Source organism: Leishmania donovani, chromosome 36 (assembly GCF_000227135.1).
Source record: "Leishmania donovani BPK282A1 complete genome, chromosome 36".
Taxonomy (NCBI): Eukaryota; Euglenozoa; class Kinetoplastea; order Trypanosomatida; family Trypanosomatidae; genus Leishmania; species Leishmania donovani.
The window spans coordinates 1,849,187-1,871,547 of record NC_018263.1 but is presented as its reverse complement, the minus strand read 5'-3'; the positions used below and the strand labels follow the sequence as shown (position 1 = coordinate 1,871,547).

Here is a 22,361-nt window from a genome sequence, read left to right as displayed (position 1 = left end):
GGCGACCACCATTACGGCGGACACCACGCACACCACACTTCGCTGCGGCCTAGAACGTGACGTGAGCAGCTGTCACGGCAACCGACAATGAAGCGCGGAGAAGAGGTTGATGGAGGCGTAAACTCATCACCACGCAACACACGTAAACGCAGACGCGACGAGCTGCGCGGGTGACCTGTAGGGGCTCGTAATGCGAGCACACACATGTTGCCCCGCACATGGGCACCCCTCAGACAAACCGCCCCCTCCTCCCGTTTTCTCCATTCATCATCTCCGTCGGACCTGGCGCGTTGTATCGCACTTTCTCATTCCACGGCTCGAACAAGAGGTGACTTGCAACCGACACTGGAATATCCACCCATGGTGGCACGCTACTGCTAGAGTCTGCCAGTGCGCCGACCTCGATCTCCTTGTCCGGCTTGCTGTCCACGTCCGTGATGCACCGGCCATCCGTCAACGGGTGCGTTGTGACAAGCACCAGCAGCCAAGACGTGGTGAAGTAGTGGAAGAGAAACATAACGAGAATGGCCGGAATGGCCACGGCCCAGTAGCGATCCGGGTAGTAGGTCAGGTGCAGCCGGTGCAGCACGTCATCTGGCAGTACGGCCCAGAGAACGTAGGTGATGGAGCCCACTACAATGAGTATGGAGCCGATGAAGCCGTTGATGGCGATTTGCGCACCTTGACTGTCCTCCGTCATGAGGAGTCGTAGACAAAAGCAAAGCAGAGACAAAAGACACAAAATAATAATAAAGGAAACCTCCCGTGTATGCACCTATGCGCTCACGAGGCCTTGGCTCTGCTACGATGGCAGGGAGGCACGGATGGCGAAAGAGAAGGAAAAATTTTGGGTGAAGAAGGGGGCGCAGAAGGCTGCGTTGGTGAGACGCTCTATTGGAGTCATTACACACAGCCCTTGTGAACGCAGCGTGTCGACGGATTCAGGGAGCATTAAAGCCGTGTGAGAGGCGGGCGGGAGAGAGAGGAAGCGATAGAGGGAGACGAAGCACCCCGTGTGGGAGCCCGCACGGGTGACGAGAGACACCCGAGTGCCCTGCACGTCCTTGACCTGCCATGGAGAAACCCGATAGTCCCAAACGTCTCTGGAAACGAAAGCCGTCTCTCCTTGCCTCTCGCGGTGCGTGCACGTCATGCAAGTGGCGCAGTAAACGCCGGAGAGGTATGCACCCACATCCACAAAGAAACGAGCGTGTGCATGCCAGTCGATAGACGACACCGCATGTGGCGTGCGTCCACAGAGGCGGTCCCTTGAGTGAGCCCCTCTATAGTTTGCTTAGGCGCTGCAGGGTGGGCTCGCATCTGGAAGTGCTGAGCAGACATGAACTCGAGTTTCCATCCTTTTTTTTTTTCGTCTTCGCTTGTGTTCTGGTGTGTTGCGAGGGGAACGTCACGCCATCTCTTCGTGCGTGCGCGGCCATTAGCGGGCATCCTTCTTTTCGTTGTGCCCATCCTGTATCTTACGTGGACGCCGGCAGACTCGTGGAGGCTGAAAACTGAAGCGGCTCATTCACCTGCGATGAAACGTCCGTCTCGGCCAGCTGCCCATCGACATCGCTCTGCACCGTGTGCGCGGCAGAGCCGCCGGACTCTGCCGTCATGGGAGACATTAAGCTGCGCCACGTGCCTGCGCCCTCGCCGAGCGTGTCGCGCGGCTTGCGCCGAACAGCTCGCCCCGCGTGGGCAAACGCCTGCTCGCCTCGGTCGTCCGTTTCTTCAGGTGGCGGCCGCAGCTGCGCTCTGCGCCTGCGCTGGAGTGTCGGTCGGTGCGTTGCGTTGCTAAACTGCCCTCTGCCACCCACGTGAGTGCTGCCGCCGTGGAGCGCAGTCTTCAGCTCATTGACCACTGCCTGCTGCTGCGCCAGGGCATTGTACAGCTCTTGCTTGTCCTTGTCTGCCAAATCCGTCAGGCTGATCCCTGTCAAGCGATCCAGCAGCTCTCGCACTTGCGCAATGTTCTGCGTTGACGATATGGCGCTCGCGAGAGATTCAGCGGCGCCGCGCCAGCTGCGGTGGTACGGCCACGACGCACTCGAGTACCAGCTCTCCTCTGTGGTGCGGTGGCGACGACGGAGAAGATCCACATCGGAGGCAGCCATGTCTTCGAGCATCAAAGCGTAATCGGTGCCATAGACTTCGGAGAGACTGCGCGTCAGCGCCAGTGGCAGCGGCGACACCTCAAGGGAGTCGGCTCCTTCGCTCACCTTTCGATGGGGAGTGTTATCATCTCGCATTCCGTCACTGGCGTGTTCATGACCTCTGCGGGCACTCGAGACGGGGTAGACCGGGGAAGGCGACAACATACTGGGGGGCAGGGCGCGGTACTCTTCTGTGTTCTCTCCATTCATGGTGGGCAGTGCATCACCGCCCACTCGCCGGAGCGTGTGCTCGTGGGACAGCGGCGTCGGCAAGTCACACGCCACCATAGCGTGGTCTACGACTGCCATTCCGGTCTCGCAATCGTGCCATCGCGTCTGAAGCGGCTCTAGCTCCTCCGGCGGCGGTGAAAGAGGACTATATTTGCCCATGGCGCGCGCACAGGCCTCTGCTTCGTCTCGGAAGACTACCCTGGATTCGTCCTCGACTGCTACGCCCGTCACCCGGGGGCACTTACGCGAATGTGAGCTGCGTGAATCGTCCTCGCGGGAGAGAGAGCTCGCAGATGCCTTTGGTGGAGACCTTGCTGAGCCTCCAACAGGAGCGACGCTACTGGGCACATGCGCGGCGACAGTGGCTTTGCCTCTCGTAGTCGGCGGCCAGCCCAGCGAGGACGACAGGTCTGTGTACGCTGCATCGCAGATCCGCCTCGGGACAGCCGCGTGGGTCTCTGGATCCTCAAACCCCTTCTCGGCATCGTGCTTGGGAAACACGACCATCCGCACAGCAGGGATGACGGCGCTGGTCAAGGTGGTGCTCGCCAGCAGAGGACGCGCCATCGCGCTATCCAACACGGCAGTTGACTCCTCAGTGCCCATTCCAGCAGCGAACGCCTGCAGTGAAGGAGACTCCTCTGCTGTGCACTGGAAATCCGTCGTCGTCGCCGCCGGCGACATGTGCTTCGAGTCTGAGAAGTCAACGCTGTCGGAGATTTCTCGTGCTGCCTCGTTTGCCTCCTTGGGATCTTGCGGAGCCTTCCGCATAACAAAGCCGGAGCTCTCCGTCAGCGAGGAGCTCATAGACCGCTCGGCCGCGCGCGCTATTATCGATGACGTACCTCGCGAAGCCTCTGCAGGCTGGGCCACCACAGGGGCATCTCTGCTGGCCTTGTAGCCGCTACCAGCACTGCGCAACGACGACTCCGCGTGGCCTCGCTCCCTGGACAGCCTTTTCGTAGGCGCTGGCGCCGCCACAACAGGCACGTCGGCCACCGCTGTGGTCGCGGTGGGCAGTTTCGCGTAGGCGGCGGTTGCGCTCCCGTGGAGCACAGCGTCCACCGCTCTCGTGTGAAGCAGCGCGTCCGCACACGTCGGGCGGGGCTCGCTCAGCACAAGCGCGGGCTGCGCAGTGAGGTCACCTGCAGCTGTGGCGCCCGAGTTCGGTACACACTCCTCCTCGGCTCGAGCGTATGTGTCCATGACGTGCGCCCCGAACACATCAGCTCGGGAATCGGTCCTCCGCTGTCCATCGTGCAGGTTCGCAGCCGGTGCAATGGTGAGGGTGTCTAACGACATCGTCGTTGTCGCTGTCCCAGAAGCGGGGGCGCTCGTGCGCGTCAGCGCGCCACCGCGCCCCGTCACCATCGGCCGTAGCACGGACGCAGCCGTCTCGAGAGTTTCTTCGGGCCCCGTCCCCGAAACGGTCTGAGCTCCGCGCTGCGTATGGACAGCCTCGATGGAGAACTGTGCTGTGTCCCCGTCGGTGTCATCTTCCCCCGTAGCCGGCACGTTGACACCGCTGTGAACTGCGCGGCACTCATCCGTTTCAAGACTCTCCGTCGCTCTCCCCGTCGATGACGGCGGCGCAACGACGCGCCTTTCATGCGGCCGCCCGTCATGGCCAGACCCCATACGAACCTGCGCGGTTCCAGCGCCGTCACCACTGGCGTCTGGTGCCGCGAACACGGGGGGTGAAAGCGTGTTGTGCATCGATCTGCGGAGCACCTGCTGCGCCCCCGAGAGGGCAGCTCTGCTCTTCGTCGTTTTCGCCGTGTCACTCCACTCTTGGGAATCTGAGCCGGCGTCGGCTCCATTCGCTCGCATCATCGCCGTCAGGCCATCTCTGCTTTCCATCTGCTCCCACCACGCCGTGTCAGCGCTCACGCGCACGTCCTCCTCGGCGTTGGTGGCGAGTACGGCAAACAATTGCTGGATGAGACAGAATAGGTGCAACGGAAGCGCCGTCCGACCGTATCGGACAATCTCCTCAGCCCTCAGAAGCGTCCACACGCCCAGCTGCCGGGCCGCCGCTAAGATGGCGGTCCAATAGCACAGCGACAGATGCTGATGCAGCAGCTCCAGCCCAGCGTCGGTGTCTTCGCGTCTCGCAACACTGTTTTCCGCCGCACGCAGAGCCATCGAAAGCCCTGGGAGTGGAACGGCATCTGGGTAGTAGAACAGCAGCGCTACACACACCGATTCGCCGCTCTGCACGAGACGAAAGAAATCACGATCTGCCGGGTCCATTACGTCTTCGCAAAACGGCCCGTGCTGAATGAAGGCACGCAGAGCCGAACAGTCTTGCAGGCGTGCGAGAACCACCGCTCCGTCCTCGCTTGCGTTGATCGAGTCCACAACCACCTGGAGCCACTCGAGAAGGGCCCCTTCAACGCTTGACGGCGGTGGAACTGCCGAGAGACGTGGGGCAGCACGTGAAACGACCGAACGCAGGTGGGCAACGTGGTGCATCACCGCGTCCCTGGTGAGCAGCGTTGAACAGTACTGCAGGAGCAGCGAGCGCGACAGGAGTAGGTGTGCGCCGAAATAGAACGGCACCAACTGTGCCAGGTGACGCGCGAGTTTCTGATGCCGGCGAAACCGCTCGTACCCCGTCGCGGCAGGGGCTGGGGGGCCCGCCTGGGTGTTGACGCTGCCGTCGTCAGGGCGGTCCATCTCAACCGTTGCCAAAACGTCGTCTTCCGAGAGTACGCCTTCGCTGAAAAGCCAACGCAGCAAGAGTAGCATCGCCTGCGCCTCTTTCCCCTGGACTTCCACTTCAGCTAGCTTCAGCATCTCTTCGCTGGAAGGATCGATGGAATTTAGCGGTCGGCCGTCGAGTTCTGTGACCGTTCGTGACACACCGCCGTCCGTGTCGTCGCCGTCACCGTCGCTTGGAAAACTCACGTTGAGGTCGGCGCTTACTGGTGCTCTTCGGGGAGAGCGGCGGGCTGCACCGCTCGACTCCGCCACGACAGCCCGCTGCAGAAACGGATGCATAGTCGGCGGACACCCGCCCAGGAGATGATCGGACACTAGCAAATACAGCACGGCCTCCCGTGCGAGACGCACAATGCCAAAGGGCACATCGCCGAGTGTGCAGCTGTGCTCAAACGTCGTGTTGGAAAGAACCATGTCCAACTGGACCACCCGAGCCACGAAGTCGGGGTACTGCTGCTCTACGGTCGGGTCGAGCTCATGGGCAGCATAGCGGAGCAACCACCGCATGTTCACCATGTATTCGAGAACGTAAAGGTCCACGTTGGCACTCGCCGTTTTCGGCGACGTCTCCATTCCGCCGCGCTGGTGGGTGGGTGACGAGGGGGTGAGGGAAGAGAGTCGGTGCAGATTCACACCAAGCAGCTGCTTTCGCTAACAGCAGCAAGACCCAGAGAACAGGGCACAACCAACACGTCCACACGGATACAGGTGGCACCACAACGCCAAGGCAGAGCGGGGGCTGCAGAAAGGGTCTTTGTACGGTGCAGTCGAAAATGGAGTGAAGAATGGAAGAGAAACCGGGAAGCAGTGGTGCAGTAGCAGATGCGACACAAGCGACGCCTACGAGATAGCTGGCATCTAAAGAGAGGGAGGGGAAACTGTGCAGTCCGAGATCAGCGAGGGCGCTGGCAAGCGAAACAACTTCGGTACGGTACTGGGCAAACAACAGAAAAACGACTTTGGCACTTGCGGCGAGTGCGCGGTGAAGAGCGAGGAAGGAAAGATGTCAGTGAGAGATGGACCAAGCTCTGCGATGGTGACTTCTTTGAGTGTGTGTATGCGCACATAGCTGTCAAAGAAAAAAAAACACACCTCTCTGACGTGCAGCGCAATGGCCGCGAAGCGTGGGACGCCCCACGGTCACTTTCGCTGGTGCACACTCGCGTTGGAAGAGGCGGAACGAGCTAGGCGCCGTTCCTCGCTGTTCATCAGACGTGCGCGGATGAAAGCAGCAGGAAGGTGAAGAGATGATGGAGAAGGAGCAACAAGAAAGACAACAATTGAGGCAAGGAGAGCGCAAGGGAGAGAGTGGGCTACGTAGGCGGGTAAAGACGTGGAAAAAACTCAAGGGCTGGGGTGAAGAGGAGCACAACACCGTCGTCCACGTGTCTTGTGAGCCTGCGTAAGCAGGTGCACCAGCAGCAAAAGAGAAGCACGAGCAGTTGTGAGGTAGTCGCGGACAGCAGCATCACATGCCCTGCCGCACCGCTTGCATTCACCCCATCACCAGTGGGCGTTGTTGTCTCTTCGTGCTTCTGCAGAATGTAAAGCGGCGCGGTAATGGGCGGCATCTCAGGAGCTGAGCGCAGAGGCAAGAATCGACGCCGCGGGGAGCGCGATGACGCCTACCTGAGTAGAGTCACAGATACGATGAGAGCCGCGAAGCACCGGACAAGTGCGCCACTGCATCGAACAGTCCCCGTACAGCAACCATGAAGCGATACCACGTGACGGAGCTCAGAAACAAAAAAAAAAAACAATACATATATAGAGAGAGATGGAAACCCCAAAATAACATGAGCACGGGAGGTTTTCTCTTTGTACTTCGCGCTTGTCCCTGCTGCCGTCACACATCAGCGGCGGGAGGCGCAGAGGTGCTTACGCCCGTCATCCTGCGCGAGCCGGTCGCTGCGAGGCCTTGCAGGCCAAGCGAGTGAAGAGCCGCAGGCGGTGGAGCCGGCCGACCTTGTCTCGCCAGTGCGCCACGTCGTCGACACGGTCGCGGAATAGTCGTAGTCGTAAGAGGTATAGGTGGACGGCGACTCGTAGCTGCTCGTTGTTGACGTGCTGCCGCTCATGCTCTGCCCTGTTGAGGAGGTCGCGCTCGTTCTCGTCACGGTCGCGGTGTAGGAATCCACAGGTGGCTGAAGCTGCCTCCGTTGTTGCTGATCGTAGGGGCGCTTGCCACCGCCGGGGCGACGTTGATCGGGTTCGTAGTTGTCAAAAAGGCGACGTCTACTGGAGGGCGCCGTGCTGGATGAAGGGCACGAGGACGTCGCCGTGACCGTGGGCGTGCAGCTGGCCGTCATGGTTGCGCTCCCGTCACCGCGGTACGGAGGTCGGTATCGTCGAAAAGGATCAACTACGCCAGGTTGGGTGTAGGCTTCTGCCCTGCTCAAGACGCGATCGCGTAGCTCCAGAAACCGCCGCTGATTCAGCGCAGTCTCCCGATGTTCGCCAGCTACGTCGCAGTAAGCGTGCCGCGGCGGTGGCACCAAGCGCGGCCTCCTGCTAGTCGGGTCCACTCCTCCACTTGGACTTGCCTTTTCCAAGACCCTAGCGGGCAGTTCTCCTTCGGCAGGCCGGCCACCAGAGCCGTCTACGGGCACTGGTGCTTGCGACAGAGTAGCACTTGAAGGAGGAGTGGCTTGTGAACTATGGTGTAGCGGCCCACTAGCGCCACCGCCGGTTTCGTCCGCCGCGGTGAGTGACACTGAGGAAGAAGCACTGCTGCTAGCAGCCGAGAGGGACGATGAGTAGCAGCAGAGGCGTTGCTCATGCAACGCCACGCGAGCATCAGGAGGCTGAATTGACGCACCGATGCACCCTGCGGGTGCTCGCCCTTCTGTCGCCGCCTCCCATTCCTGTCTTTTCGCGCTTACACCCCGGCCGCGTTTGGCTGATTGCTGCTTTGTGTTATCGCACCCCTCCTCCTTCATCGTCGCTGTGGAAGAGGGCTGCGTCGACGGGTGCGAGTCTTCCACCACACGTGTCGGCAACGCCGCGTTCCCCACTGCTGCCTTGTTTTCTTCGCCTGGAAGCACCTCGATTGAAAGCGGCGGCGCGGTCTCGTAATGCAGCGCGTCCTCAGCGTGCCGCTGCTCGTCCTCCTCGATACGCTGCACCGCGCGCTCCACTTGTGCATCGGCGTCCTTCTGCAGTCGCACCAACTCCTCGTCCGTCAGGTGGGCCGCCAGTCGCCACTTGAGCTGCTCCATGTGACGATCCACCATGTCGTGTCGGAGCTGACACTCCACCATGTTCATCTCAGCGCGCAGAGCCTCCAGTTCTTCAGCGTTGCGTGTCCGCGTTTGCAGCGCCTCCCACTTAAGCTGCCGCTCCTCCGCCTCCCTCTCTTGCCGCGACCGCTCCACCGCCACGTACACCTGCCACGCAGCGGCAGACGCGTCGTACTTTGCCGCTACGCGAGCTCGCTGCTGTAGCAGGAATGCCGCTTCCACGGCAGACGCCGCCGCAGAGGCCTTGCGCAGCGCCTCCAAGTGGGCTGCAGCTCTCTTTTCCTCATCGCGACTCCGCTGCAGAAGCGAGAGCTCACGCAGCCTCTCAGCGAGGACTACAGAATCGTGTGCAAAGTTGACAGGGTACTCGAACTGAGGCGTGAGTGTCTGGAACACCTTAAACGAGGAGAGGTCCGTTGCGGAGTCACCTGACTCGCATGACCAGCTGTGGTAAAGTCGGTAGCCCTCTTCGATCAACCTTTGCAGTGACTTTGGCGGCGACGGTGCTGTAGGGGCTGCAGCGGCCGTCGGAGCGCGGCGGAGTACGCCACGCACCTCGTCTACGCTCAGCGCCGACGTCAGTTGCGGCCGAAGTCGAGTACGAACGAACGTCACGTGAAAGGCAAAGAGAAAAAGCGGCGGCGCGGTAATGATGTGGTCCATGACCTGCACCCATTCGGCTCCAGTGAAGGAGTCCGTGAAGAAGCTCGTGAGCAGTTCCCACCCCCACACCGCTACACCGGCACCCATGGCGTCGAGATGCTGGCACAGTGGCTCATCGAGTCGCCGCAGCTGGCGCTCCATGGCCATGAGCAGCATTGCCGGGCCGTGAGGGTGGCATACAAAGAAGTCCCTTCCCCAGTTGAGGAAAAACATCAGCACAAGCTCCACGACGCTCTGAACATCGTCGTGGAAGACAAGGCTAAGCGGGTACACGAGCACTGGCAGGTAGGAAGCGAGAGTGAAGACGGGAGAGGCCCAGCAGAGACAGGAGAGGGCGCTCTCCACGGCGTCGCGAGTGCTGGACGGAGGGAGTGGGAAGGGGTTCATGAGCTGCAATACGGCGAGGTGGGGCGGTCTTCGCGCGAGGGCGGCAAACTGCGAGGCCGTCTTTGCTTTGCTCGGCAGTCCAGCAAGAAAGCGCCAAATCGCAGGCCGGTACTGGTGCGGAAAGACGCCGTGCTTGAGCAGGTGCGCTTGCAGCTGATTCACATTGTACTGGCAGGAGGAGGGGGAGAGGGTGTCGCAGAACACCGCTGCCGACGACCAGGCCAACGGCCCATTCGCCGTCGTATCCTTGTCAGCCTCTTTCGCGTCACTGGTCCGGCGCGCAGTCAGCTGCTGCTCCGCGGCCCGCAGATCCACCTCGTTCACGTCTGGCCAAATGTCAGGGAATCCCTTCTTTGGAACGATAATGGGTGGCCGGCACCGCGACAGCACGGCGAGGGCGGCGTCGACACGACTGTGCGCAGAATCAGCCACCGCCGCTTGCCGTGAAGGTGTCGAACGTGGCGCTTGACAGGAACGCAGAAAGGATTGTGCCACCACCGCAACACCGTGTGCCGCCGCAGCTGCGTCGTCGGCGCGGCCGCCCAGTCGTGACGACTTCGGCTTGACAGGGGTTCGCTTGCTGCCGGCAACAGCTTCACCTGATGGGGCGCTTCGGGAACCGACTCGCAGCGTTGCCATCTCGATAGCATGCGCAGCACCTGCATAGCCGCGCCGTGCGGTTGGCAGATGCAGAAGGAGGAGGAGATGCTCGCACCACATGGCGCCAAAGGTAGGTCCGGATGGTGCGAAGCTCCAGTGCGACCGTGGGCCGAGGCGATGGCGAAGCGTGCCTAATGACGGTGGGGGGATAGAGAAGACAAGGTGAAACGTGCTGGGCAGCACTACATGCACGACACCGGTGCTCAAGAGGCACGCCACACAGTCCGACTGCACCGCGCTCACCTCGGTAACGGCCGTAGCGCGATCTCTCGCCGGAGCCCCCGTGCCGCCACTCGGCAGCCGTACAATGCCCGCACCCTCCAGCGTCTGCCCCACGACAAAGGCCACTACCGGCTCCACGTGGTCACCGAGCTCGTCCACTGTCGCGGCATCCGCTCCAAGAACGATGAGTGCCCCGCATTGCGCGGAGCACCGCACTCGCAGCACCGACGGTGTTGTCGCGCTCTGTTGCAGGCGAAGCGGCCCCTGGTGCGCTACGGCTTCGGTATCTCCAGCTGCTGCAGCTCGCGACCACAGAGATAATACACCGCTCCCTTCCACGGAGACGAATAGGGCTGGGTGAAGAATGTGCACTCCGAGGAAGCGGTGCGTGACCCTGTCCGTGAGCCTCGGCACAACGTCGCAGCTCCGCTGGAGCTCAAGAGTGCATTCGGTAGGCAACGCACTGCCAGAGCACCCGTAGCGCGGCATCGAGAACCCAAAAGTGCTGCGGTCTTTCGGGAAAGAGCCAGCCGTGCCCGCTGTGCTGGTGGGCCCCTGGTGGTTGGTCACTGGAACGGCGGAGCTCGACGGGCCGAGGGCGAATGCGCCTTCACTACTTGCAACTGGCTCCCAGCAAGAAAAGGCGTCGGCGCTCACGGTGCAGAAGAGAGACTCTGTCGACGCGCCTGTAACAATGCGCAGGATCGGCCGTTGGTGTGCCGTCGCCAGCACATCCTGCAGAACAGTGCCGCGTTGCCAGTCTAGGAAAAGAAGTCGATTGCCAGTGCTGGCGAACACAACGATCGGGCTTGTCAGGTAACCGGGGCAAAAGGTGGCGCATCGTAGGGCGCCACGTTCGCCAACATCGGCAAGGAGAAAGAGCTTGTTCTCCTGGAGGGACACGCCATACGCCTTACCAGCCCCCGTCCCCAGCACGAAGCAGGTCTCATCGACGGGGTGAAAGGCGACAGACGTGACGGTATTATCGGCGATGGCGGTTGCTGGGGATAGGCGTAGCGACAGGAACTGCCCACTTGGCTGCAGTGGAATGGCAGTCACGTCCTCCGAACCCCACAATGAGGCTACGACCGTGCTGCTGGAGATGTGAACAGCCATGTCGAGCAGACACTAGCCATACTCCGGCTAAGGGGACTAGCGCAAAGGAGTGGAGAAAATCTTTTCTGTGGCAGGTCCTCGACAACGGGCACGGCGAGCGCTTCGCTACGGAGGAAGACGTTTTCTTTTTTGCTGATAAGAAGGGGCGGGGGGGGGCGGGCAGGGGTCGTGTTTTCAGGTATTACTTGCTGTCCGAAGAGACGCCTTCGCCCGCTTTGCACGTGCGACGCTGCACCGCACCTCTGGAGAAAACGGGAGAGAAAACGAGGAGAAGGGCGAGAGGGGCGCATGCCGCCACGTAAAACCAAAAGGCGTCTCTCTCCCCCCCCTCTGTATGTGTGGTGTGGTGCTGAGTCGTCGCCCTGCTTCCAAAGTCAGGTTCGCTTCAGATGCGGCGATGCGCCTCACAAGCAAACAGCAACAAAAAAAAGGGAGATAATGAATGCGTCGTATCCCTTGCGCGCTAGATGGGTGCATGAGCGACGTCGGGGCCGACAACATAGAGCCAGGGGGTTGCAGACAAACAGAGAAATGGTAGAGGAAGTGAGACCTGGAACCTGCAACCGTCTCTACACCAAACTTGAAAGAAAGCGGCAACAACAAACCACGCGGGAGAAACGTCGGCAGCTTGTATGCCATCGTTGCTGATGGAGTGAATCACGCGGCGTGGCCCGAGAAACGGTTGCCCTGCGCACTCGCGTATGAAGCGGCCGTGTACACGAGCGGTACACTGGGCAAGCACCTCTCGTGAAGCAGAACCACATGGCACCAACGGGCGTTTGCACAAGTGGCAAAATGGGAGCCATGCACAAATACCGACGAGTTGTACTTCAGTTTTGTTGCCTTTCTCTTTTGTTTTCGGGGTGGTGTGAGGGAGAGCCGTCGGTGCTCCGCATGAGTGGGCTGCCTTGCACGCGCCACCACGCAAACAAAGAGAAGTGTCGACACGCAGAGGTGAACCCTCGGAAAAAACGAAGTACTCTCGGACGACGTTTAACACATCGGTCGGTTACCAGATATCGAAAGACCAATGAACAAAAGAAGGGGAAGCAGGGGCGGTACTACGTGGCGCACCTCAACCCACGTTGACGTTACCGTCACGTGTAGGGGAGGGGTAACGACGGAGAAGCCGAGGAAGAAGAAGCGACAAGGCGCGCAATGCACACAAAAAAAGGTGAGCTAGTTCCTGTTTCGACGCGGTTTCGTACGATGAACCGTCCGCTGCGTGCGGGCACTCGCTCTCATACACCCGTCGACCACACTTCACGGAGGTATCTCCCATCCTTGCTCATTCGCTCGAGATACGTGGCAGCCGCGGCGTCGGAGAGTGTCAGGTGTTGCTGGATGAGCTGGCGGAGCGTTCTGTGCACCTCCTTCGCCATGCCGTCGGCGTCACCACAGACGAAAACATATGCGTTCCGCTGCAGGATCAGGTCCATGAGGGCCACTCCACACTCCTGAATCTTGTCCTGCACGTAGCAGCCGCCGCCATAGAACCTGCCGTCATTCGTGTCACGGGAAAAGGCGACGGCCAGCGAATGAACCACGCCGCTGTCCTTCCAGTGCGACAACTCGTCGCGAAAGAGGTAATCCTCGTAACGGCGTCGACAGCCAAAGAAGACGTTGATCGTGCCGCACACGGCCTGGCCATGGCGCGTCGCCTTCTCGCAAGAGCATCCGCAGAGCTTCCCTTTTGGACAAGTGCAGCCGGATGGCAACTGGCGCTCCGTCAAACAGGCCTCGCGCTCTTGCAGAAACGCGCGGAACGGGGCGATGCCGGTGCCGGACCCGACGAGGATCATTGGCACGAGCGGGTCGCGCGGCATGCGAAACACCGAGGCGCTGCGGATCTCAAAAGGGATCACGACGCGCACCTTGGCAACGATGGCTGTGTTCGAAAGGACCGGCTGCCGCACAGCCGAGGGCGCTGTGCACCCTTCCGCGTGCGTCGGGGCCGCGCTGGCGACAGACACCAGCGGCAACCCCGCGGCAGACAGGCATTGCTCATACATCCATCGCGTGCACAGGCCCTTCTCTACCACCTTGAAGCAGATGGACAGCGTCGTGGCATCGGCACGGTGGGAGCTGCAGATAGAGTACTGACGTGGCTGCAGCAAGGAAAGGTTCTCCACAATGTGGCGAAACGGCGGTAGAGAGTGGGCAGCGGCACCGACGGCCTCAAGCACCTCACACAAGTCTCGCGGGGTGCGGTCGGCAAGGAGCTCCGCATACATCGTTTGCACCGCCGCCTTCGCCTCCTCAGAGGCGCAGGGACGCGCCAACAACTCGAAAAGCGGCTTGTGAATGCCAGTGACGCGCAGCTCCACGTATCGCATGAGCACCGTCCCGCAGCTGACCGGAAAATCCACGGCCTCGTAGAGCGGGGAGGTCGGGAACACGGAGACACCGGGGCCAGCGATGGCGGGCGGCAGAAACGGCTCATCACGCGTCAGGTGGAAGAGGCGCAGCAGCGCTTCCACCTGCGCTGTGCTGTTGGATGGAACGACGGCGATGGTCTGCCCTGGTGCCCACTGTGTTCCCACGCTCACCGAAAAATCCAGCTGGACGACAGGATGCCGAACCGTGGGGCAGGTTAGCAGCTTCCACGACTGCACGACACCGTCGACCCGGTAGGCAATCCTGTTCTCCATCGACCACTCGGTGCACGAGTCCTGCTCTGTCGAGACATCGGCGCCGCAGCTGCCCATGTCGGCCGACACGGAGCGCTGCACCTCCTCGCCGGCATCTGCCGCCTCTTCCACGGCATCGTTGTCCGCGTCGTCATCGCGTGCCCTCGGCGCAGCAGCGGTGCCCACACGGGACGGCCCAATGGTTAGCTCACCGGCACCAGGGGCGTTGGGGTCTCTCGGAGGTGAAGGGACCACTACAGAAGACGGCAGCAGCGCCAGGGATGACAGCACGCAGTTAATCCACGGCATGCCAAGCGAGTGCAGCTGCGATATGGACGGCATGATGAGAACTGGAAAGATGCGATTCGCCTGCAGCCGCAACAGTAATTTTGCCCAGCAAAAGGCAGGATGAACCACGTCCGCCGGTGTGGCGCAGAGGCCGAGCACCGCAAATCGCACAGACGACAGCGTGCCCGGGTGGTGCGAGGGATTCGTCAGGAACTTCCTGAAACGGCGCCCGCCGTTCGTCTGCCACTCCGCGCCTGCTTCACAGAACAGCATCACGTTCGGGTGGGCGTGGTAGTCGACAAACTGAAAGTGCGCAAAGGGGTGCACGGCAGTCGGAAAACCCTTCTCCTCGGCGCTCCGCATCGCGTGCATTGCGATCGCCTTCGACATACCAGCCGACGCGTACAAGAAGACGACTGGGGTGTGACGCGCCTTCTCCCTGTGCAGCGGCGTCGTGTCCCACGGAGAGAGGGCATCGGCCAAGCCAGCGCCAGCGGCCGAGGCGTCCGTCTTGTCAGAGCCCGGCGTAGCGCCGGCCGCAACCGTTGTGGGAGTGCTGGAGTTGCCTGGCAGCGATGACCCCGGCACAGTAACCAGCGACGATCCCTGCAGGTCAGCACCCCTGCTCGGACCGACGCCGCCTGGCAGAGGAAGCAGAGACGGACTGGCGCTGGCGCTCAGAAAGTCCCCGAATTTGCTGTGTTCGACAAGATCGTTGCCGCCACCAACGCCACCATTACCACCAGCATCGCGAATCACAGACTCGCCCACCAACGCGCCAGCAAGACAGAGAGCTGCGCCAACTGAACTACCGCTGGTGGCCAACGGCGCCACGCTACGCTGCACTTGGATGCCGGGAGATGCAATGTCAAGGTAGGCGGTACTCTTCATGGGGCGCACGATGGCACCCCAGAGGCTCGACTCCCACGACTGAACGATGGGCACGAGGCTGCTGCTGTCCACGTCTGCCAAACCTGTGCAATGAATCTTGTTTGCCTTCACCTTCAGCAGGAGCGTCTCCAGCTCCAGCGCACAGGCGTTGAACCGGCCACTCTCGGAGGTCTTGCCAATGCCCAGGATGGCGAAGCTCACACCTTCGATATCCTTCTTCTGGCTCTGCAGTGTGCGCAGCACCTTCAGCACGCGCGACATTGGTTCTGTCAGTACACCAGAGACAATGAACACAAACGTGGCATGCCTCGGGAAGCCCATTCGTTGAAAGTTGCTGAGCTCACTAATCGAACAGCGCAGGTGATGCTGGCCGGCGCCGCTGAAAATGTTCATGGCGCACTGCTTCACAAAAGAGGAGTGGCCCGAGTAGAGAAAGACGATGGGGGTGAGCAGGTCGTCTACTACCTCGTGCGTCTTTCTCGACGCGCCCGCGCCGTGAGAGCCGCCGTTTTCGGAGGACGCATGCCCCGCGTCGCCGCGGCCGCAATCGTCCTCGAGGCCGACTCGGTAAAGCCGTTGCCCGATGAGCGTTGGCGCGCTGCCACCCCTGGCAACATAGTCGCTTTCTGTGGCGCTTCCACTGCGTAACCCCGGCGCATGTGCAGCACGGAAAGCCGCGCCAACGCGGGTGTCGAAAGAGTCGTCCATGGTCCGACGAATGTACACCGTATCGGCTGTCACCCCTGGAAGACTATGCAGCACCTTCTCCACCCACAGGAACACGTCATCTGCGCTAATCGCGACCGACGGCACCTCGCCCGAGAGCTGGCAACGGCAAAGGTATTCGAGTTTGCAGTTTGTCGCTAGGGCTTTCAGATCGGCGTCGAGCGCGGCAGCTCGACTTGCACCGTCAGGCTTCCGCGAGACGAACAAAGAGTTGAAGAAGCGGATTGACGGGTCGGACATCCACCGGTGCAGTTCCACCGCTTCTGCCGGCGGTGGAGTACAAGGGTCGCTGTTGCCTATCCAAGCGCTTAAAGGTCCAAGAGGTGGTAGCTGCTGAGCAGCGCAGGCGCACTGCTCGCACTGCGCGTCCGCATCGCCTTCTGTGCCGAGGACGAAGAAGAGCACCGTTGGGGGTCGTCTGAGGCTTGTGGTGGGGTTGAAGTGTTGAATCGGGTACAAATCCGCCTTGCCGCCAAGTTCGGTGATCCGCTCGTGCAGGAAAAGTGCGGTTGCAGCACACAACGGAGAAGAGTGAGAGTAAAGGAGGGCGGCCTCCTGAGCGACAGACATGTCGATGCGGATATCCTCTGTAGCGCACGTTTCCTGGCCCGTAGCTGCGATCCCCTCCGTGCCGCTCTGCTTCAACGCCGACCAGAGACCCTCTAGCCACGGGTTCACGACGAGGTGCAAGCCAACGCTGTCATCAGCTTCGCCGCGCGGGTAGCAGCAGACGGCGCCCATGTCTCTAAGCTTGTTGTCCATAAAGATGCCTGGGGCGCAGAAGCTGTTGTAGTTTGTGTCGCCAAGGGCCAGAAGGCAGTAGCGAAGTTTGTGAAGAGTCCCGGCGGCGTTACGCAGCCATCGGCGAAACCGGGCAGCGTTTTGAGGTGGCTCGCCCTCACCCGTGGTACTGCACACGATAACGACGCATAGCGAGGCGGGCGCGTCTTCGGCGAGCTGCGCGTCGAAGAGCTTCATCGATACCGCCTGGTTCAGTGTCATGCACGCGGCGTCGGGGAAGCCGTGGTTGTTTGTCGCATCGTGGTGCAGACGTTTCGCGATGCTCTCTGCGTTGCCTGTCTCAGAACCATACAGGACGTAGAGCCGCTCCCCCGCATCCATAAACACCGTCTCGTCACTCATATTCTTTTCGTGAAAAACAGGTGTGCTGAGAAGTTGCTGCTTTGGAGACACGAAGAACGTGATCAGTCATGTGCCCCCTGCTCTCATCCACAGCAGTGCCCGCCCTGTGGTTACGGCGCTCTGATATGTGTGTGTGTGTGTGTGGACATCCGCGCATATGCGAAAAGAAGGAGACGCCGGAAAAGGGAAAAGGATAAGCCCAGTTCCCAGGTGAGGAACCGAAAAGGACCAGGGATGCAGCATATTCGTCAAGGTCGCAGATATCGTCGTCAAGGGGGACGGCGCTGCAGGCGCGCAGACCCGCTCCAACCCCACACGCATCCTCCACTCAGGGTGGGTGTCGTTGCATCGTTGGGAGAAAAGAGTGCATCACCTTTGATGGAGCTGGCGACGATCTCGCGATGCTCGACCATCGTCACCATCAGAGAGAGAAAGGGGGAGCATCGTTTCTTCACGACATGCCGAAGTGTGCCGACGCACGCTCCACACCAGACGGAAAGCGCCAGAGGACGTGAATGGGGGCTGTGGTGGTTTCGACAAGAACGTCGAGGTAATCCGACGAACAAGTTCAACAGGCAAGTGTGCAAAACGAGCAAGGGAGGGCGAACAAGGAAAGAAATGTCGTGGCGACGAGCAAGGTATCAGTACAGCCGTGTCCTCGTGTGCACAACACAGACACGCGCAAGCGGTAGACGGCGAGAGCAATCAGTGGGCCTGCCCCTCCCATCACCGTGGGTCAGCGTCGCCGGCACACGACACCGACAGCATCTGAAACACTAATGTACATAAAGTCGCTCCCCTTCTCACTCGCCGTCTGGTTGTTGCTGAGAGACGCGTTCTCGCACCAAAAAGAGACTCAGTGGATGTGTTCACAGTGATTTCGAGGTTCAACTCACCGCAACGTTCGTGCCTCGTCGCTGCGCAGAGGTGCTGCGTTGCATGCTGGCTGCCTTGCGCTTCTCGTCCACCAAGCGCACCGTAGTGCGGCGTCGTGAGGTGCCGCGGCGGCCGAGGGACGATGCCAGCTCACCTTTGCCAGGTCCCACATCAGCGCCGGTCAGCGGCTCTACGCCAATGACAACGCGCTTGTACCGGAACGTGCACTGCTTCTCGTAGCAGTGGGGGCACCAGCGATTCTTGCCGAGGCAAAACTTGCACGGCTCCTGGCACGTCGTGCACCGCGGGAGATGAGGATAGGCGTCGCATGTGGTGCGCTGGTACGCACAGCCGGGATGGTGTACGATAACAGGGGGCGTTTTCTTTCCTTTAGGGGGTGCACGATACGTGTCCACACCGCAGCCGCAGGGCTCCGGCGGGTGCACTTTTTTCTTGGGTGCCGCAGCGGCGTCCTTTCCTTTGGAGGCGGGGAGAAGAGGCATGACAACCCACAGTAGAGTTTCCGCGAAAACAACAACAAAATGCTACATGGAAAGGAGTGCCGAAGTGAGTGACACCACAGGGACCGGTGCTTCGCACTTGGCTTCGTAGAGGATAGCCATAAACGATCGTGCAAGTGAAAGGTACCGAGATAGGGGATTGATGGATACCTTTTTGCTACAATGCGGAGAAAACCTTGTGCGGCCGGCTTGCAGAGAACCTTAGCAGAGATCGCTTAGGCCACCCAAGCACAGGAAGCGGGTGTGCGGCAGTGCACGTGGCCACGGCAGACACGGCGCACAGACGACAGCGGAATGTGTGTAAGCCAACATCGTCTTGCGAAACGAGAGGCGCTATAGCCCTAGAGGCGAGCGAATGTAGTACTTTTCGTCGCTGATGCTCGCGTTTGGCGAAAATGGTAACAGCACAGACATGGACTGTAGTGAGACGGTGCAGCTACGCATGGTCCCTCAGTGGCATCACAGTGGTGTCTAGCTCCTTCGTTGTGCGCTAGTACGATGTGTTGTGCCGATACTCGGCACGCATGACGTTTTCGGTTTCATGTTGGTGTCGCGTACCGTTTTTCGTCCTTGAAGGCCAGGGTGCAGTTGCCGTCCAAATACAAGGGCATCAGGTGTGTCATTCGCATGCTCCCTGCCTAGCTCCTTTTTGTGGTCCTACGGCATATTGCACAAGAGCAAAAGAAAATTCTGGGGTGCAGCCCACCTCGGCCACGACTTACGCGCATATCAGATTAGTACCAAAGGACACGGACTACCACCAGCTCAGACCGAGCGGTGCACAAAAGAAAAAAAAAAAGAAGAGCGGGACCCCCCACCACCTGCCTCTCTTACTCTTTATGCGACAGCGACGTTTTCTTACCCGCCATGGTCGTCTCGGTTCACCATGTCACCGAAAAAGCCACCCACGCGTCTGCGGCGCTTCTCATAGGTAAAGTTGATCTTCTTCCGGCGCTCCTCCTTTAGCCAGCGGGCCGCTGCGGCACGCTCACGCTTCTTTTGCCGCTCCGTCCGGTACACCTCCATCGAGTCCATCGACTCCACCGCTGCAACACAAGAAGCTGCCGCGGAGGGAGGGTTCGTGTTGGCGGCGTCCGTAGCTACCATAGTGGCCGACAACGCGGAGGCCTCGACGGGGGCCTGCCTCTTCTTCTTGAGCGCCTCTTGATTGCATGACCTGCCGGTGCCTGACATAACACTGTCTACACGTCTGGAGACCTTTGAGGGCAGAGATGCACCGGTGTCTGAAGAGGGCGGCCGTATTGATGCGGCGACACTTTCCCTGGACTTAGCTGTTTTCTGCCCTCTCACGTCAGATCTCTGCGGGGCCTTCTCTGACGCTTTCTTCTTCGCAGCTGGAGTTCCACCATCGTCATCATTGTCGCTGCTGCCGTCGAAATGGGCGCGCTTCTTTTGCGCAACGCCAATCTTCGCAAACCTCTGTCGCAGCACCTCGCGCCAGGCCAGCCTCGTCTGCACGTCGGCCTCCGTCTTGACATCGGTGTCGCTGTCCTCGCTTGGCTGAGACGAAGCGTTGCTGCTGGACGGGACGCTGCTCGCTTCGTCGACGTCGTTTTCGCCGCCTTCACCGTCGGCTCCACGGCCTTCCAGAAGACGACCTTCGCGCTTCTCTTCTTCTTCCAACTCGCGGTCGAGTTCGCGCAGGGTGCGCAGATGGTGCTGCTCCGCGCGACCGCGGAGCTGATCCAGCTCCGCCTCGTCGTTCATGAAAGCGATGTCGACGAAGTCAATAATGTTGTCCGAGCCGCTGACTGCAAGCAGGTTCGCGTCGTGTGACACGCGCATGCGGCTGATCGTCTCCTGCCCCCGTGCGCGACGCACCACGTAGTTGCCTTGTTGCTGGTGCCTACCGCTACTGCTCTGGTTCCCGAGAACGCTCGAGTGAGAGTAGGTGTAGTCGCGTGCGCTCAGCTGGCAGAGATTGCGCCGCACCGGATACATCTGCAGCACCCGCACTAGTCCATCACACGCACCGGTCAGGATGAGGTTGTGGTTGAAGGAGGTGCTCTCGCCGTGAAAAGATATGATGGCCTCGCACTCTGCGGGGTGGCGGTCCATCACGTCGTACGGACGAGCCCACGAGCCGTACTTCCATAGCGGCAGTCCGCCGTGAGGTGTACCGCACACAATACTCGGGATGAAAGTCGCGTTGCTGACGCCACTACTATTGATGAAGGCAAAGCAGTTTAGCTCGTCCTTTCGGCGTACACTGAAGTCACGAACTTTGCCGGCGCGCATGTCGTAGGCGCCGAGACACGTGTCGCCGCTGCTGGAAACGAGTTCTTGAGCGTCTGTGAAATAGCACAGCTGCGACACGTAGTCGCCGTGCTCGTGGTACACATACACAGGCCTCCGCTCGCGCATGTCCCATACCGCGATAAGCCCGTCGTCGTCTCCTGTTGCTATGAGATTCTCATCGCAGACGTTGAGAGAGGAGATGCCGTATTTGTGCGGGTTCACCGGCACAGTAGGGCCACTGCGGCTGCTGCGCCCCGCGGCCGCTGCCTTCTTCCGTGTCGTCTTTCCGCTTTTCGCAGTCGGATCGTTCTTTTTGTTCATGGAGTTCAGCTTCTTCTTGCCCGCCGTGCGGGCACGCACCTCCTCATCCGGAATGTGGATGACAAGGCGGAGTGAGACACAGTCCATCACTGATATCGTGCGATCACCGCTGGCGCTAACGAGGTAGTTGCCATCGTCGGTGAACTCCATCGACGAGACGCTGCCAGAGGGGTGCATCAACATATTATGATGATGGTAATTCATCACCACTTCGTCCTCGCGGTACTGCCCGGAGAAGATCCATGATGAGAAATCGTTTTGTAAGGGTATCTTCACCATCTCATCGACGCTCTTGCGCTTGTAGATTTCAACTTCGCCGGTGACGAGGCCAGCCGCCATGATCGGGAGCCTTGGATGGAAGCCCATATCAAGCACCGGGGCCGAGGCTACGATCGCCGCCGGTACCGTGACCTCGTTCGTGTCGCCCATGAGGACATCGTCCTTGAGGTGGTCGAGTTCCATCGCCTGCTGACGTCGCTGAGTATCAGAGAGTGTCGGAAGAAAAAAGGGAAGAACGTTGATGAGGCCAGCCTTCCAGAATGCTCCATGAAGGCCGCACGTTAGCAGTCGGTCGGCACCAAAAACCTCCTCCAAGCCTTCAAAAGGGTAATACCGTGGCATTCAAAGAAGTACAGACACCGAAACAGTGAGTTTGCATCAGGGAGGTGCGCTTGAGATGTCAGGGGGAAAAAAACCTGCAAAGCCCCTCTTCCACAAGATACCGTTCAAAACACGTGTGTGCACTACGCCGCTCGCCTCGAGACCACTCGAGTCTCTTGTAGTTCGGCGACGTTTCCCACCATTCGAAGATTATCTCTCGTAGTGTGAAGCGCCGCGGCAGTGCCCTTTGCTAAGAATAGCAGCATTCTATTTAACAATCGTTCCGTACACTTCACGGGCGTGCGCTGCCGGGCGACCAGTCACAGACCCGAGAATGATAAACAGCACCAAAAACAAAAAGGTCAAAAAAATATCGCTGTGCTGCGCGATCTCGCAAGGACCCCGCTGGAGGCAGCTCTCCCTCACCAAATCCCAAACTTCTTCGCTTCTCGTCAGCATGTCCATATTCGACCAAGTACAGGGCAACAGAATATACGCACACCCAGCCACAGCTCCACCACCGCTGCCGCACCACCGCGACATCCAGGCCCTCTGGGACGCGCCCGCCCAGCCCCTGTCATCGAATCAGGCCACGCGTCTAACCAGCTCTCCCCGTCCTGCCCCTCTCGGTCCCTCCGCCGGCGGCGTGCTGCCCGATCCGCGCCAGACGCAGACGCGGGTGGCCTGCACGCCTTCACCCAAAGCACG

The 22,361-nt window shown here is 60.4% G+C and overlaps 5 protein-coding genes across 5 annotated transcripts; all 5 read right to left on the bottom strand.

Annotated features, from left to right (window-relative positions):
* Window positions 1-229: 229 nt before the first annotated feature.
* On the bottom strand, window positions 230-700 carry LDBPK_364980 (hypothetical protein, conserved; the record flags this gene model as incomplete). Its single annotated transcript, XM_003865564.1, has 1 exon — window positions 230-700. The coding sequence occupies one exon, from the start codon at window positions 698-700 to the stop codon at window positions 230-232; it is 471 nt and encodes a 156-aa protein (XP_003865612.1).
* Window positions 701-1,478: 778 nt separating this feature from the next.
* LDBPK_364970 (hypothetical protein, conserved) lies at window positions 1,479-5,684 on the bottom strand (the record flags this gene model as incomplete). Its single annotated transcript, XM_003865563.1, has 1 exon — window positions 1,479-5,684. The coding sequence occupies one exon, from the start codon at window positions 5,682-5,684 to the stop codon at window positions 1,479-1,481; it is 4,206 nt and encodes a 1,401-aa protein (XP_003865611.1).
* Window positions 5,685-6,964: 1,280 nt separating this feature from the next.
* Window positions 6,965-11,398, bottom strand: LDBPK_364960 (hypothetical protein, conserved; the record flags this gene model as incomplete). Its single annotated transcript, XM_003865562.1, has 1 exon — window positions 6,965-11,398. One exon carries the CDS (start codon window positions 11,396-11,398, stop codon window positions 6,965-6,967), a length of 4,434 nt encoding a protein of 1,477 aa, XP_003865610.1.
* Window positions 11,399-12,639: 1,241 nt separating this feature from the next.
* Window positions 12,640-17,076, bottom strand: LDBPK_364950 (methionine synthase reductase, mitochondrial precursor-like protein; the record flags this gene model as incomplete). The annotated part of the gene is made up of 1 exon (XM_003865561.1): window positions 12,640-17,076. The coding sequence occupies one exon, from the start codon at window positions 17,074-17,076 to the stop codon at window positions 12,640-12,642; it is 4,437 nt and encodes a 1,478-aa protein (XP_003865609.1).
* A 2,255-nt stretch (window positions 17,077-19,331) lies between these two features.
* Window positions 19,332-21,515, bottom strand: LDBPK_364940 (hypothetical protein, conserved; the record flags this gene model as incomplete). Its single annotated transcript, XM_003865560.1, has 1 exon — window positions 19,332-21,515. The coding sequence occupies one exon, from the start codon at window positions 21,513-21,515 to the stop codon at window positions 19,332-19,334; it is 2,184 nt and encodes a 727-aa protein (XP_003865608.1).
* Window positions 21,516-22,361: the final 846 nt, after the last annotated feature.